Source organism: Apis cerana, linkage group LG3 (assembly GCF_029169275.1).
Source record: "Apis cerana isolate GH-2021 linkage group LG3, AcerK_1.0, whole genome shotgun sequence".
NCBI lineage: Eukaryota > Metazoa > Arthropoda > Insecta > Hymenoptera > Apidae > Apis > Apis cerana.
The window spans coordinates 11,763,494-11,778,879 of NC_083854.1; the positions used below are offsets into that span (position 1 = coordinate 11,763,494).

Below are 15,386 nucleotides of genomic sequence, written 5' to 3' on the forward strand. Positions count from 1 at the left end.
GACGTCGTGTCGAATCGAACGTGTTCGTATATTGGTCGAAATAAGAAGTACGGGGAAGCTCGGTTAAATTGGATTCTTTATGTAGCAATTATTTAATTAATATTATTCTATTTAACGAGTAATTTTAATTGCATTTTAGTTACAAACTGGAGCAAACTATAAGTGAGTACATTTCGATTCTAATTAATTCGGATGCTTGTTTTCGTTCTAGATAGATGATAATTCGAATGGTAAAGAATTTTAGTTATTATATTACCTGTCTTACTTTCTTGATAACGACACCTGCCTCGTAGCCAATTTAACGTAATTCTTCACTATGCGGTTATACGCTGTCTGATCCACTCTTGGCATTGCTTCGCGTTTATTTTTGCGAAGACTTTTTTTCCATTCGATGATTCGAGGCGAAGACGGGTTAAATTAATTATTTCCGACATTTCAATCGTGATTGTCGTGCGATATTTGTCGCAGATGTACGTTGGAAATGTTAGGCGCGGGATAAACAAAGGTACGATTATCGAGGGAGGAGGAGGGGGGAGTAAGTCGTAAGTTTTCTTTGGCAACGAGAGCTACATGACCCTCGTTCTCTGGCCAAGTTACCGCAATCACGACCCTGAATAGACCTCCTTGACTTTTAATTTCGGGAAAGACTCGAATCCCGTGCACGACATTTTTCAATTTTTCGATCGCAAGAAGGTGACGACTTCTCTTCAGAGAAGTAAATATTCCGATATCTATAAAATCTTGTTTCGAAATTTATTATAAAAAGAAAATTTTAAATATTCTTTTCTTCAAAATTATTTTCCTTCCAATAAAAATATTTACTCGTGTATCGAACCTTGTTTCAAAGTTTATCTATAAAAGAAAAAAAATTTTAAATATTTCGAAACCCCTTTCCATTCTTCTCTTCGAAATTATTTTCCTTGCAATAAAAATATTTACTCCTGTATCGAATCTTGTTTCAAAATTTATCTATAAAACAATAAATTTAAATATTTCGAAACTCCCTTCCATTCTTTTCCTCAAAATTATTCTCCCCGCAATAAAAATATTTATTCGTGTATCGAATCTTGTTGTTTCGAAATTTATCTATATATAAAAGAAAAAAAATTTTAAATATTTCGAAACTCCTTTCCATTCTTCTCTTCAAAATTATTTACCTTGCAATAAAAATATTCACTCCTGTATCGAATCTTGCTTCAAAATTTATCTATAAAACAATAAATTTAAATATTTCGAAACTCCCTCCCATTCTTTTCCTCAAAATTATTCTCCCCGCAATAAAAATATTTATTCGTGTATCGAATCTTGCTGTAACCTTGTTTCGAAATTTATCTATATATAAAAGAAAAAAAATTTTAAATATTTCGAAACCTTCCATTCTTCTCTTCAAAATTATTTTCCCAATTCAACATATTCCAAAAATTTTCTCTTTCGATCGAATTCAGGGATTTTTGGCACGAAGACGACGAATACGAGGACAACAACGACGACGACGACGACGACGACGATGACGAAGACGGCGTTGAGGAGGACCTCGAGGAGCAATGTGCCTCTCGCGCATCGAAGGATAATCGGTCGAGCACGGTCGAGCTCGAGGATCGACTGATGGTGTTCGGCGATTGCACCTACGCCACGTCTCTGGATTACAGGAACACGATCGACCTTCGGGAGATCGGGGTCGAGTCGAGGAGGGACGCCCTGTTGGATCTGAAGTCGGGCCAGGCAGGCGTGTCGAGTTCGTTCCGTCTGTTGCAGACCAGGTTAAATATAGCCGGCAATATGGCGCACGTTCGCAACAACATGGTCGCCGATCATTATCATCATCATCATCATCATCATCATCACCACCATCATCTTCCTCTTCATCATCATCATTACCAGACTCAGCACAACCAGCACGAGCAGCAGCAGTTGCACGGCTACGAGCAGCACGAGCAGCAGCACCAGCGTCAAGGGTGGAGCAACGAGGACTGTTTTAATTTTAGATTCACGGATAAATCTCAAAGCGCGCCCAGTCTCCTCACCACCGTCGACGAGTCTACACGCGTGCCATCGTCACGCTCCTTCTTCCCTACGTCGAACCACTTCGCCTCAATTTCCTCGAATCTGTTCGAGAATTACACGAGAGTGGCCAGTGTCCCCGTCGATTTGAACCTGTGCGGCGTCGAGGCGACGCGAGACGATGATACGCCCTCTCCAGTGAGCGATCCTTCGAGTGTTCCACGCGAGCCCGACGAAATGGCCGAAGTGAGCAACAGTAGCGACAGCGGCGTGCAGAGCGGCGAGAAGAGGCAATCGAAGAAGAGCTTGGACGAAGAAGAGGAGGAGGAGGCGAAGAGGAAGAAATGTTCGAGCTCGGTGAGAACCCAGGGATCGTCGTACAACGCGATCCTGGACGGGAGGATGGTCGACGAGGAGTGCGCGGGAGGTGAGCATTGCTCGAGGAAACGAGTCACTTCGACTGTGAAGACTCAGGATCGTGCGTTGGACGGGATGGGGGCGATCGAGCAGTTGAAACGCTCGCAATTCGAGGAGGATAGCTCGAACGGTAACGCGGCGAGCGACGGTATCGACGGAGGCCTGACGACGGTTGAAAGAACGCCGTCCGGGAAACAGCAACGGCCATGGAAGGTGAAGAACAACGCGAGCTACGAGCTGGCCCAGCAATTCGAGATAGACGAGAGGAATTTCCGGTCGAGCAAGTGGCGGAGGGAAATCGGGAACGAGAGTGAGAAAGCGGGGGGGAGAAGCGTGGGGCGTAAACGTAAGGTGTTGAACAACGCGAGTTACGAGCTTGCCCAACAGTGCGACTACATCAAGGCTCTCCAATCGTGCAGAGGTGCTTTCCAACGAATGGACGCGTGCGACGAGCTCGAGGAGCCGATACTCGCTCGAAAATCGTCGCTCAGGCTCAGGGTCTCCGACATGGTGCAACAGATGAGCAGCAGCTCCACGTCCAATCTAACCGCGGCGTATCGTAACGACGAACGCTCGTACATGGACACGAGGCCGTATTCCAAATCGACGGAGAATATCTCCACTCAATTCTCCACGGCCCCGTTCACCAGGATCCCGATCAACGAGCTTGGACAGCGGCTTCTCGGGGAGAAGCAGAAGGAGAAGGAGGTAGAGGGGGAGGAGGAGACGCTTTTGAGCCAGATAAAAAAAAACTCGGATCCATTTTCAATCTATGGAGACGATCCTAGTGCCCGTGCCCTAGTAGACGACGAGGTAGATTTACCCTGCTTGGAGACCAAACCCATAATAGGAACTTCCAGCGTGGAGGGGAGCGCGTCGCAGGGAACGAGCTCGAACGAGACGATTCCTCACCGATCATTCTCAACCCTGGAACGCGTTGGTTCGAACGCTTGTAACGAGGCCGCGGTTTCGAGTGCGGTTTCCAAGGACTTGTACGCCACCGCCACCATCACCGACACCACCGACGCCGATCGCGACGCGGTGGCGGTTGTCGAGGCGAGCAGTTGTTCCAAGAGATCGTTCATCGGTGATTTCTATCCGGAAAAAATCGTGCGGTTGCAGCAACGGGAGGGCCAACGGGAGAACGAGAAGGAGGAGGAGGAGGAGGAGGCGGAGGAGGAGGATCATCGACCGATCGACGATCCGAGTAGCGAGGATAAAAACGAGAGTCCTTCGACGATACCTACCACTGTCCTATCGTCGTCGGCCTGCAACGGTAGGAACGGTAGTGGAGAATTGCTGTGGAGGGTCATAGTGGAAAAGCAGGAGAAGGAGGCTACCGTGGAGAAGGTTACGAAGAGGGAAGAGGAAAACGAGAAGAGGAAGAAGAGAGAGAAAGAGAGAGAGAAGGAGGGAGCGGAAGAAGCGAGGGGACACGAGCAGCAGCACGGTGTCCACGGTGTTGGCGTTGGCCCCCCACCAGGCGGTAGCAGCAACAGCGACGGCCTGGAACCCGATGGTGAACGGAGTGGGAATCCAGCGGTGGCCGTGGCAGTTGATACGAATCATCGCGGTGATCGCGACAAACGTCACGAGGAGAACGCGGCGGCAACAACTGCGCCGGTTAGGGTAAACGATAACGACGACAACGACGACGACAACGAGGAGGAGGGCCACGCGGCGACTGTTATGTCGGCCACCACGACCACCACCACCACCGCAACCACCACCAACGCGAAACCGCGGCTGTTCGTCACGCCGGCATCACCCGTCATCGTTGGGCCAACCATCGGGAACAACGACACGTCCGCGGCAAGATTTCAACGAAACATGGTCGTCGACGCGTCGTCCGCGACCACCGTGAAGGAGGAGAGGAAAAAGGGTGGATTGGGTGGGTTCCTTCAACGTTTCTCGAGGCTACGGTTCAGTGGTAGATCGAAAGTGCCGCGGTCCGAGGTGCAGAAAAAGAGTGATACGATCGGCCAAGTGAATCGCGCGAAGGTGACCGGCGAGGAGAAGGTTAAGAAGGAGCCGGATTATATCATCATTCCGTTACATCCTCCGGAGGAGGAGAGGCAAAAGCAGGATCAACAACAACAGAATGTTGCCGAGAATAGAGGCGAGGACACTGGGAATGGCAGAACTGTCGCCGACGTTCAACGAAGTACCTCCAATATTAGGTGAGTGTTCGATCGATATTTTGTATGGCGGGGAACAGCCACGTGGTCTTTTCATATTTTTTTAAAATATTTTATATCGCGATACGTGCGGAAACGAAATTCAACCTTCTATTTTCCTTTTGTCTTTTTTTCTTTTTCTTTTTCATTTGTAACGCGATCGACGAGAAGAGAAACTTCGTCCCCTACATTTTTGCATCGAGAACGAAGAATAAAGTGTTGCGCGTCGATCGACGTTGACTTTGACCTCACCAATTGTTTACACGGTTTCGCGCGGGGACATATAGAGCCCGGTATGAATCACGGTTTGTGCCGCCTTCTATGGCTTCCACGCACGTAAACATTTATCTTTCCGCCCGGTGGAAAATATGTCGACACCATTTAGCTTTTCCATTGTCGTTTATTTAAACGTTTCGTTCGGTGTATTGTACGAGAAGACAACGGACGAATGTTTCGCGAAGATATTTTTCGCACGCGAGGAACAATAAACCTAGAATTCGCGATACGTGTGTGCGGTTATATCGGTGTGGTGTGTAATCTAACCTCGGGTGCAAAATCGCGCAGACGTTGCTCGAAAGCCTATAACGTAATATGTCTTACATAATTAGAGGATTATGAAAGGAATCTATATACATACATGTACATAACCTTATACGCCTCGATCTTCAGTTTCTACTTGGCCGTATCGTTGCTAGTTACCAATGATTATAGTTACGTTATACTTGCAATACCTTATGCATTTAACACGTTCACTGATCAGTCGGATTTTCATTACCTATGTTGAACGAATAATCGTCTTACAAAGTCTATTTCTGCATCGTGAAATTTTATATATGTTTTCTACATATATATATATATGAATATTCTGATTTATTTACGGATCGATTATGCAACTGTGATTAAAATTCGTATTCGAATAATTTATTTTATTATGAAAATATATTCTCTCTGAATCGTTATAAACGTCCCACGAATTCGCTTCCGTGGTAGGTTTCCCCGCTAAATAGACAATAATAACGAGGTCAGCGATACCGACGGAGGAGGCTTTCGTAATGGCGGTCACAATTGAACAGCTGCCGGAGAATGACACGCTCTTCCACCCACTCCTCTCCCGTTTTTTTTTAAACATTTCTTTATCGCACAACTGCGATAATGAACGATAGAATTACAATAGTATCGCAACAATTCGCAACAAATACAGATTATTCCAAGAATCTTTTCGACTAAACCCCCCTCTTTTTTTTTTCATTTTAATATCTCTCGATCCTTCTCCGTTTAATTTAATTCCAGCTACGTTTCACTTAATCCTTTCGACGAGACGTCCCGCTACGAGACGTTAATTCCGTGTGCCATTTACGTTCGTCGTTTATCGTCCATCTTCTCGGCGGTGCGTCGCATCTAATTTCACTCTAATCAGGCTTCTCGATTCGTTCGATCGATAGGATTTCACTCTCGTTCGCGCTTACATTCCGATCATCGGCCCCTATGCGATCCCTACCTCGCTCTTAATCGAATTTCACTCTCGCCCCATTCCGTCTCGTTTTGACGTAATTTGACCTAATTGTATTCGGTGTATAACGGCAAACGGAGTCGTTTAACCTTTATCGTATCCCTCTTCTTCCAACGAACCGCTTCCCGCTGTGGAAACTCGATCGGCATGTGGGAACGTGATCGTTCGAAGGTATTTCAGAGAACACGGCGGATGTTTAGGAATGCGTTGCCAATTATAAAATTGTTTCTCGAACAGGACATTTGTCTAATGATCGTTGAAAAAAAAATAAGCTTTGTTGATTAATTAAAAATACACAGAGTTGTTGTTCCATATATATATATATATTCGTGTAAAAATATCTTTAGTTTTATGGATTATAATAAGATATAAAAGTTAATCGTTAGTTTATTTGTTGAATCGAACGAGAGATAAATATTAATTGTAAACTTCGATTTATGCTTAATAACTTAATAAGTAAATTTCAAGCGATATTTTTGTATATGTGTTTATTTAGGTCTCTTAGAGATACGGACTGTCGAAAGGTCTCACGGATATATCAACATCATATAGATAAAGAGTATTATAGAAAGTTCACAAAGAAGGTAAATGGATGTATATTTTGAAAGAATGAATTTATGAAAGTTCGAAGGGGTGTCTACGAAATTTTTTTTAGAAATATATAGACTTGGCGATAAGATGAGAGATAGACCGCGTGACTCATTCGATCAAATCGAATAACGTATTTACGTTTGAAAGCAGGCGGTGTTAAGTCTGTTGTCATCCGATGACAGAACAGGGGCATAATATCATAATGTCACGAAGTCATAACAAGTCTTCTAGCTTTGTGAAACTAGGACGATTGATGTTAGACGGAATAGTTGAAGCCTATACCAAACATCTTAAAAAATTCTCGAGTTAAATTATTCCTTTTTTTATTTTTTAATCGCATTTAAAAATACTTTGCGTAAATATTTATATTTGGAAATATATGTGGATTTTGAACTTTATTTGTTATTTATTTAGCACAGAAATTTCAACAATAATTTTCGCAAAATAAAATTAGTTCATTCTTTTCTATCTCTGCAACGGAACGATATATCATTTGTAGATAATTTCAGATAATTTCAAGCAATGATAGATAAAGTATTTTCTAAAATACTTTTTCTTTTTCTTTTTTATCTCGAGATAAATATTATCCCAAATTTACAACTATTCTAAATTTTATTTAAATCTTTTCTTCTCTCACAACGCTACAATTATGAATCTCTTTTCACGAATAATTTCTAAAATCCTCTTCTTTTTTTTTTTATCTCGAGATAAATATTATTTCTAATCTATAATTATTCTAAATGTTTCTACCATGTTTCAACCATGCCTCTTCCTCGTGATACCATAATAATTATGGATCATCGTTCATATTCATGGATCATCACGGGATTCGATTTGACATCTCCGGCAATTAATCTTAATCTCTGCCACGACCCTTGCTCGGTTAATGATTCATTTCCTTGATAGTTCGACGATCGGACAAGCGGTCTACACACTTTGAATCGAGCATTTTAGGAAACGAATTCTTCACCCCATCTGGGTGATGTTCCCGATCTTATCTCCTCGAACCATAGCTTCTTAGAACGAGAGGCGTAATCAATCCCCCTCCGCCTTAGTTTTTGTGGACATTCGTGAAATTTCGCCGAATCCACTCCTTTGTGCCTCCTCCGTTCTTGATTTTATATCATTTTCTTTTTTTTTTCAACCAAATCGTGTTCTTCTTTGAACGTGCATATACTCGTATATTATCGTTGAGTAGCTAAAATAAAATTTCGAATCATCGACCAGAAGGAACGAGATGCCTTTAATACAAAATAATATAAAAAAATAACATAAAAGTACACCACGATGGTGAGAATTATAAATTTTGAAATCATTTTAAATAAATATTATTTAATCGGTTTATATATTCAAAAATCATCGGGGAATAGGAAAACGTAATTTTTTTTCCAAAAAGAAAAAATGGAAACACGAATTGCACGTTCACTTTTGTTGCCAGTGATTGTCTGCGAGCGACAATGCTCAATAACATGCGTCATCTCCACGATATGTACGAAACACGACACATTTTCTTGGCAATGTCTTACCTCACTTTTATAAAAAAGAATATATATTTTCACACACACAAATTCTCTGAATAATATAAATAGAAAATATTCCCTCTTACCGATTCCCTTTCCTACAATTTATCGTAATAAACACGTATACGTAACGAACGAATATATATCTACAAACTCCTGTACGATTTTGTCATCGTTGGTGGACCCGCGCATGCGTAAAAGTATCCCTTTGTCGTTAATCGAGCAAAAAACTGGGAATGACGAAGTAAGAAAGATAAGGAAGGAAGGAAGGAAGGAAGGAAGGAAAGAAAGAAAGAAAAATAGATGAAAACATCGACCCTTTGCTTTTTCTCTACGTGGATAGGCAACAAATATAAAGCAAAAATACTCGGGCAAGAATTCAGGCGAGCGACGACTCGGACCACCTCGAACGACTTCCGGACTTGGCGGTGGAATGAAATAAGATTAATAAGGTTATGTTCGCGATGTGTTACACCTACATCTATACAGGCGTATATTTAACTAGATATATGTGTGTTGACGCGAGCGCATACCTCGAGTTAGCGGCACGGCTGTGCAAGGCATAAATATAATTCGCTTCTTGTCCCTCCGCCGATCCGATTTGAGAGGATGATCAGCGTTGATACACGATATTTCCCCGCGAAGGGGGAAAATATTCTCGAGAAAGATGATGTATAAGGCGATGATGATGACGATTGAAAAATTGTTGGCCTCGTGGCGATGATAGAAAAAAAAAAACGCAAAGGGAAATTCATAATGCGAATAATAAAACAATGAGAGGAACACGTTTAATTACGTATTTATCCGTGTTATTCTGCTCGTTGCGTATATATGTTAATATCGAAACTTGATTCTTCATTACCATAGTTAGTCATTGCAAGTATAATTGAATAGGATAATTTTGTGTCTGACTGGAATTTATTAGTGTTTCTCTCTCTCTCTCTCTCTCTTTAAAATTCAGAATATTTTCGTATTATTAGACGTCGATATCCACGATATCGTTAAGAAAGTATGGTAAAAATGTGAGTTGAACGAGTGCTTTCCAATCGTCCGTGGCTCGTTTATAAATGGCGAGCGTTCATTGGTTTCGTAAGTTTATTTTTCTAATCATTTATATGTAAACAATAGTGCAGATAAGATAGAGTCATCGGGAACGGTGTAAACGGTTTGAAAGAAATTTACTGTAAATAATAATATTAAATTAATAATTTTATTTCTAATTCAAATATAATTTTATTGATTAAAATTTACGAGTAAGAAGTGTTCTCTATCCACTCTAAGAAGATACGAGAAAATTGAATGATCGTTGAAATTGCAAAATTATTCCTGTTTTATTATATGTATTATGCAATCGTAATAATATATCTACTAGATATATTTTTGCAAGTAATAATAAAGGTTCTTTATAGTTAATGTTATGAGTAATAGTTAATATTAGCAATTTTCCAATAAAAATATTAATAGATGCAAGAATTGCATGCCGCAATGACAACAATAGAATTGAATAACAGTTACTATTTAATTATAACCTATTTCTTACGCAAATTTTTATCTCCTTTCAAATTAATTCCACTCAAAGAACCGTATACTTTCTTCTTCCAATCGTTCGTTACGAGAATATAAATTTTCCCAATATTCATCCAGAACTCGAAATTGTTGTCTTTCAAAAAGTTTTCCTCTTCGTCGTCCCCGCAATATTTTCCAAAATTTCGAATTTTCTCGCTATTCGAAATCTCTTCTTCTCTGTAAGAAGTTGAAAAATATTTCGTCGATGTTTTTTTCATCCCGTGATATTTCCAGGCCTCGAAATGGGCCGCGAGAATTTCGAAACCGTTCCTTCGAGACCATCCTCCTAATTTTAGAGAAGAGATATTCAAAGATTCTCCATCATCGTTCCGCGACTCGATTTATAAATATGATCTCACGACCAGAAACGAAGCTGCATCGTCGACCGTAGTCTGATGTCTTATGTGTGTTATCCGTTCGCATAATCCGATATTCTTTCTCGTCAACATGACGCTCGCGTCGTTTCTTTTATTTCATGTTCCTGCGATTGCGTCTTCGATTCACTAACTCGTGTATCAAATTATGTGTAATATATTCGCAAAATTTCAGTAATTTCATCACGTAGATTTACCTGTATATACGTCTTTTCTTCTGATTTTTTTAATAAATTTATTTTAAAATATTAAATTCGCTTACAATATTCAATTAGCGTGTGAGTAGAATTAATATTAAAAGTATGTGTAATAATTATCATACGTTCGTTCGAGAATTACAAAATTTCATTTACCTGTATATACGTCTTTTCTTCTGATTTTTTTAATAAATTTATTTTATCCATTTAAAATATTAAATTCATTTACAATATTCAATTATCGTTTTATCCATTTAAAATATTAAGTTGAATTCGCTTGCAATACTAAATGATTATCGTGTGAGTAGAATTAATATTAGAAGAAGAAAAAAAGTGTAACAATTATTATTTATTGGAGAACGATACGCACACACACGAATTACGATTAATTTCAAACATCGTTGAATCAATCAAAGAAGGGGTAACAGAAACACGTTTGTCCAAGATCCCCTATGATCACTTTGTCCCTAAGATCACGGAGGTCACTTTCCCTGGAAAGAATCGTAGTATTTTTGCAGACGAAGATTCAGACGTTTAAGTGCGTACTCAAGCATTGGAACGAACGTCTGCGGTTGGTCGCGCAGAATGGAGTGGGTGCTTAAACTCAGACAGATCCAAATCGAACGATCGCCTCAATTGCTCTCAATCGTTCCTCTGCACCTTGTTCCTTTTCTGTCTGCGAAGGAAAAGTCGAATCGTCTTTCTCCGTGCGCACGCACCGCGTCCTTCTTCGATCCATTTGCATTGGAATGCTTTCGAAACGATTCGTCAAACAAAATGGGAAACAAATTAAAAATTAAATGTTAATTTGAACTCTTCAAATTTATCGTTTCGTTTTCTGTTGAAATTATGCTGATTTTTCTTCCACAGAAAGCGATTAAAATAAAGGAAAGTAATTTAAAAAATTTTTGATATTCTTTATTAACGTTATTAATTTAACTTTTGAGGATCGTTTTATTTTTTTAAATTGCTACACAATTAATATTTGAATTTTTATACGATGAAATGTTTTTTGTTCGTCGAATTTTTTGAGATAGTAAATCGTACAAAAAAAATACAAAAATAGGTGGAAAAATGCGATAAGTGAACTTTTTGAAAAATGAGATAATAACGAGAAACGATACGCAAGATACGTAATACTTATCTTTCGTTTATTTCTTTTTATGAAAAAGGGTAGATCGGAGGTGAAAAAATGCTCGATCTGATAATCTCCGACTTGTAGAATCAAAGAGAGTTCAGTCTGCGATTTATCTTTCTCCATTATCGTTTCCCACCGCGATTAATGATACGATAAAATAGGCTTCGATGAATAAGCGCTCTTATATGTTCACATTCAAGCCAATAGCAAATAACGAATTAGGAAATAAATATCGAATAAACGTAATAGATCAATAAATGAACTCTGATTTCACTTTCGTATACTCATCGTGATTTAAATTATAATTAATTAAAGGGAATTAATATAGTTGCTTATATACGAGCGGAAATTAAACTTTTACGCGACGAGTATATCGACAAAACAAAGAAGTTACGGTCGAGTTTACGTATACTCTCCTCTATTGCGCGTAATGTTTACATACATATGCTCCTCGTATCTCGAGTCAATATTATTAATAAGTTCAGTATAGAGCGAGCAGCGCACGAGATCGCATATCTAGGCAAGAATTTGTATAAAATTATCTTTTTTAATTAATTAATCGAACGAAATACAAAATAATTTTCATAAATAACGAACGATGAGTTGAATGATTAAAATTTATAATTAGTGAATAAATAACTAAAGTTTGTAACATTTTAAAATATGTTTAATATATTCGTATAATATTTTTGAAGAATCGATTTTACAAAGGTTATAACAAACATAAAAATTAATATAAAAATTAGTATAAAAATGTCGAGCGAGATATATTTATTAAGTCATAAATAATTGAAGTTTTCATTAAACGAAGCGAAACGCAGGAAGAATAAGATAACTCTATTTCCTAGTTTATCTAACGCAAACCTTAATTATAACTGGATTGCGGATTTTTATGTAAAATTATACTTTTATGAACATGATTAAAAAAAAGATAAAGATCGAATAAAGATTTTCTTTATTCCTCAAACATCTACTAATGCCTATTATATTTTGGATATTTTGTGTCTTTTATGTACGCAGTCCACTGTTTCGATTTTTATACATACAAAGAGTATAACATTCTTCAATGAGCATTGATTATGAATTTTTAAATTTTGTTCTATTCAAAACGAAGATAATTAATACGAAAATTATTAAAAAGAATGATTTGCTCATTCTCATATTTTTTTATACCGTAAAATCGATATAATCAAAGTGTTTCTTCTTTAAATGGCGATAACGAATATATTAACACTTTGTATATATCGCAAAAATCTCCATGCAAACTTCTCACACGTTCAGAATAACCACCAACAATTTCCCATAAATTCCCATTAAACGGTCACACGGAAAATCCAACGAAACGGTATTCGATTCATAATGGTAAGAAAATAATATACATAATGGCAAAAACATTCTTAAACACTGTTCCAAGAGTGGTCCATGATTGTTCAGTCGAGACGAGTGGTTGGATAGAATCGTAGCTAGCTTCCGCGTTTTCTTCGCCTTGTAACGGGAGCCGTGTGATTGATGATCGAATCGCGTGAAAGCTGCTACGGATTCGCAGCGCGCTCTTGAGAGAAACGAAGGAACGCGTGTGCGCATAGCTCGGTGAACTTCAAAGCAAAGAATGTGCTAGAAGTGGCGGGAAAGTATTGTGTACGTAAACACGTATACATGTGGTAATATCGGCTCAACGAAACGCGCTTTCGGGCCAATTATCCTCGTGTTTCGTTTTCCAAAGCATCGGTAGACGATGCTGCAGGCGTTTCGACTCGATTCGCTGCTAGTTTTGCCCGTTTCTCTTTGGGAAGTTGCCGCGAGATCGGTCTACCGTGACTGGCGTTCGCCATCGAAGTCTTTTGATAGTTTGAAAATCGACAATTTAGCGACGCTCGTTCGAGGATCTGTGTCGAGTGATTAAAAGTGCTCCTTGGATCCATCGAAGTGGATTTAGATTGAAAAATGTTGAATCTTGGATTTGTGTAGGTTTGAGTTTTCTTTATTTTTGTAAAATAGAAAGTATCGATCGTAGATTCGCGTTGATACATCGAGTAGTTAAAAGTTGCTCTTTGAATGGATGAATTTAAACCGAATGTTGGATATATATAGGTTTGTACAGGTACTTTCTTTTTTTTTTTATTTTTGTTTTTTGCAGAAATCTTATTGATATTAAGTTTATTTCGAAGTTAAGTTATTTGTTGGATAGGGAATGGAAATTTGAATCGAAGTGAACGTGTTAATATATGAAAAATTAAAATTATCACTTTGTGTTGTTATATTTAAATTATTCAAGATTTTTTCTTTATAGTTATTTTATCTAAATTATAGCTTAAATATTTTTTAACGGTCTTAAATATCACTTGTGAATATAATTACATATTGATTGGTAATTTCGATAAGATAAATTATATAGGTTAAAAATCAATGAATTTAAATTGCCAAGGCAAATAAAATTGTGTTTGAGATTAACCGTTTTCACATTCTTTTCTGGAAGAGAAGTTTCTCTTTTTTCAGTGATTTCACGCGTCGGAAATTGCATTTATTAATACGTTAACCATAATTTCAAGTTATACGAGCTCTGATTCCATTAAATTGCGAATCGAAGAAATTCTACGTTATCTTTCGGCAAATAACTATAACCGATCGAAGTCATTGGAAAACGTTTGAACAATTTATATAATATACATAATTTGAAACAAATTAAGATAATGATATTTAAATAGGTAGAACATGAATTTAAACTTTTTAAACTTTCGTATTGTCATTAGTTCCATAATTTCTCTTATTAATTTTACAAAAAAATGTTGTCGCAATATTACAACCATTTTAACAATTACATAACGATATGTTCTATCAGACTAGATAGCAATCTTATCGCAAATTAGAAAAAAATAATTTAATTATTTTGCAATGTAACATTAACTTCCATATCAAAGATATCTAACTCAACCAAACGAAAATTACAAATTAAACTCGCATAATTCTTCTTCAAATTCAAATCGTTACCGATCCAACAACTTTCTAATTAAATCAAACCCCTTCCATGCAAACTTATCTCCACCGATCTTTATCACAACTCTTACCCTGTATTATAATTTTTCCTCAACTTCTTAAAAACTTCATGCAATCCCTCTTCGTCTTCGAAACGAAATCTTCGTATACCTAATCCAGATCTATCTTTATCAATCATTTCTCATCGAGCACCATCTATCAATTTTCACCTCAACTACCACTAACCATTCTTCTTCAACTCTTTACCAATCATCACCTTCCAAACACCATTCCAAAAAACTGTCTCCTCCAACTCCTCTCTTCCCAACTCGAAAAGACTCGAAAACTCGGGGGAAGGAAACAGAACTCAGAAATAAAGGAACGATTAACGAAACGTAAACTGATTATTTGTTTACCGCAGCGCGAACGGGAGGGCGCCAGTGTCCAGCAAGCCGCCCCTGCCGCCTCAACCGCCCCGCTTCGGGGCGCTGGGCTCGAGAGCGTCGACGGGCGCGTCGGCGGCGACAGCGGCGGCGTGTTCGTCGCGCCGACGCGCGGCCACGGACCTTGGAAATCCGGCGGCCATCGAGATGGCGAAAGCCCGCACGATGCAGGCCGCCCAGGAGCGCCCGGTCGGCCTGCTCGAGACCGACCTCGACGAGGCCGTCGTGCCGTCGACCACGACCCCGAACGCCGCCTCCACCGGCAAAAAGACCAGGAGCCTGCTCAATCTGAATCACACCTCGACCGCCCCGCGGCCCAGGCCCGAGCACGCCCTCCACGTACCCCAGTCGCCTGTCGCCGCTTCGCACAGGAGCCCCCGCGACAAAGACGCCGCCTCCACCATCAACCAACGGCCACACAAATCCATGGAGTTCCTCCTTGACAAGGAGAACCTGCATTTCGTCAAGGTGAGTAGCGT

The 15,386-nt window shown here is 39.3% G+C and overlaps 1 protein-coding gene and 1 long non-coding RNA gene across 22 annotated transcripts in view; one reads left to right on the forward strand and one right to left on the reverse strand.

The window, feature by feature from the left end:
• The window catches only part of LOC108001888 (uncharacterized), a 76,839-nt gene that overhangs the window by 17,630 nt on the left and 43,823 nt on the right, over positions 1 to 15,386 (forward strand). For 14 of the 21 annotated variants that reach the window (XM_062072949.1, XM_062072969.1, XM_062072948.1 and 11 more), the window contains 2 exons: positions 1,446 to 4,598; positions 14,886 to 15,375. In XM_062072949.1, the coding sequence (XP_061928933.1) occupies positions 1,446 to 4,598; positions 14,886 to 15,375 (3,643 nt within the window). The remainder of the gene's footprint in view (positions 1 to 1,445; positions 4,599 to 14,885; positions 15,376 to 15,386) is intronic. The other 7 variants (XM_062072955.1, XM_062072954.1, XM_062072956.1 and 4 more) reach the window with 2 other exon arrangements.
• Positions 6,407 to 14,904, reverse strand: LOC133665829 (uncharacterized). Its single transcript, XR_009829217.1, has 2 exons — positions 14,711 to 14,904; positions 6,407 to 14,635 (listed from the first exon to the last, which is right to left on the reverse strand). It is a non-coding gene; the product is annotated as an uncharacterized LOC133665829 (long non-coding RNA).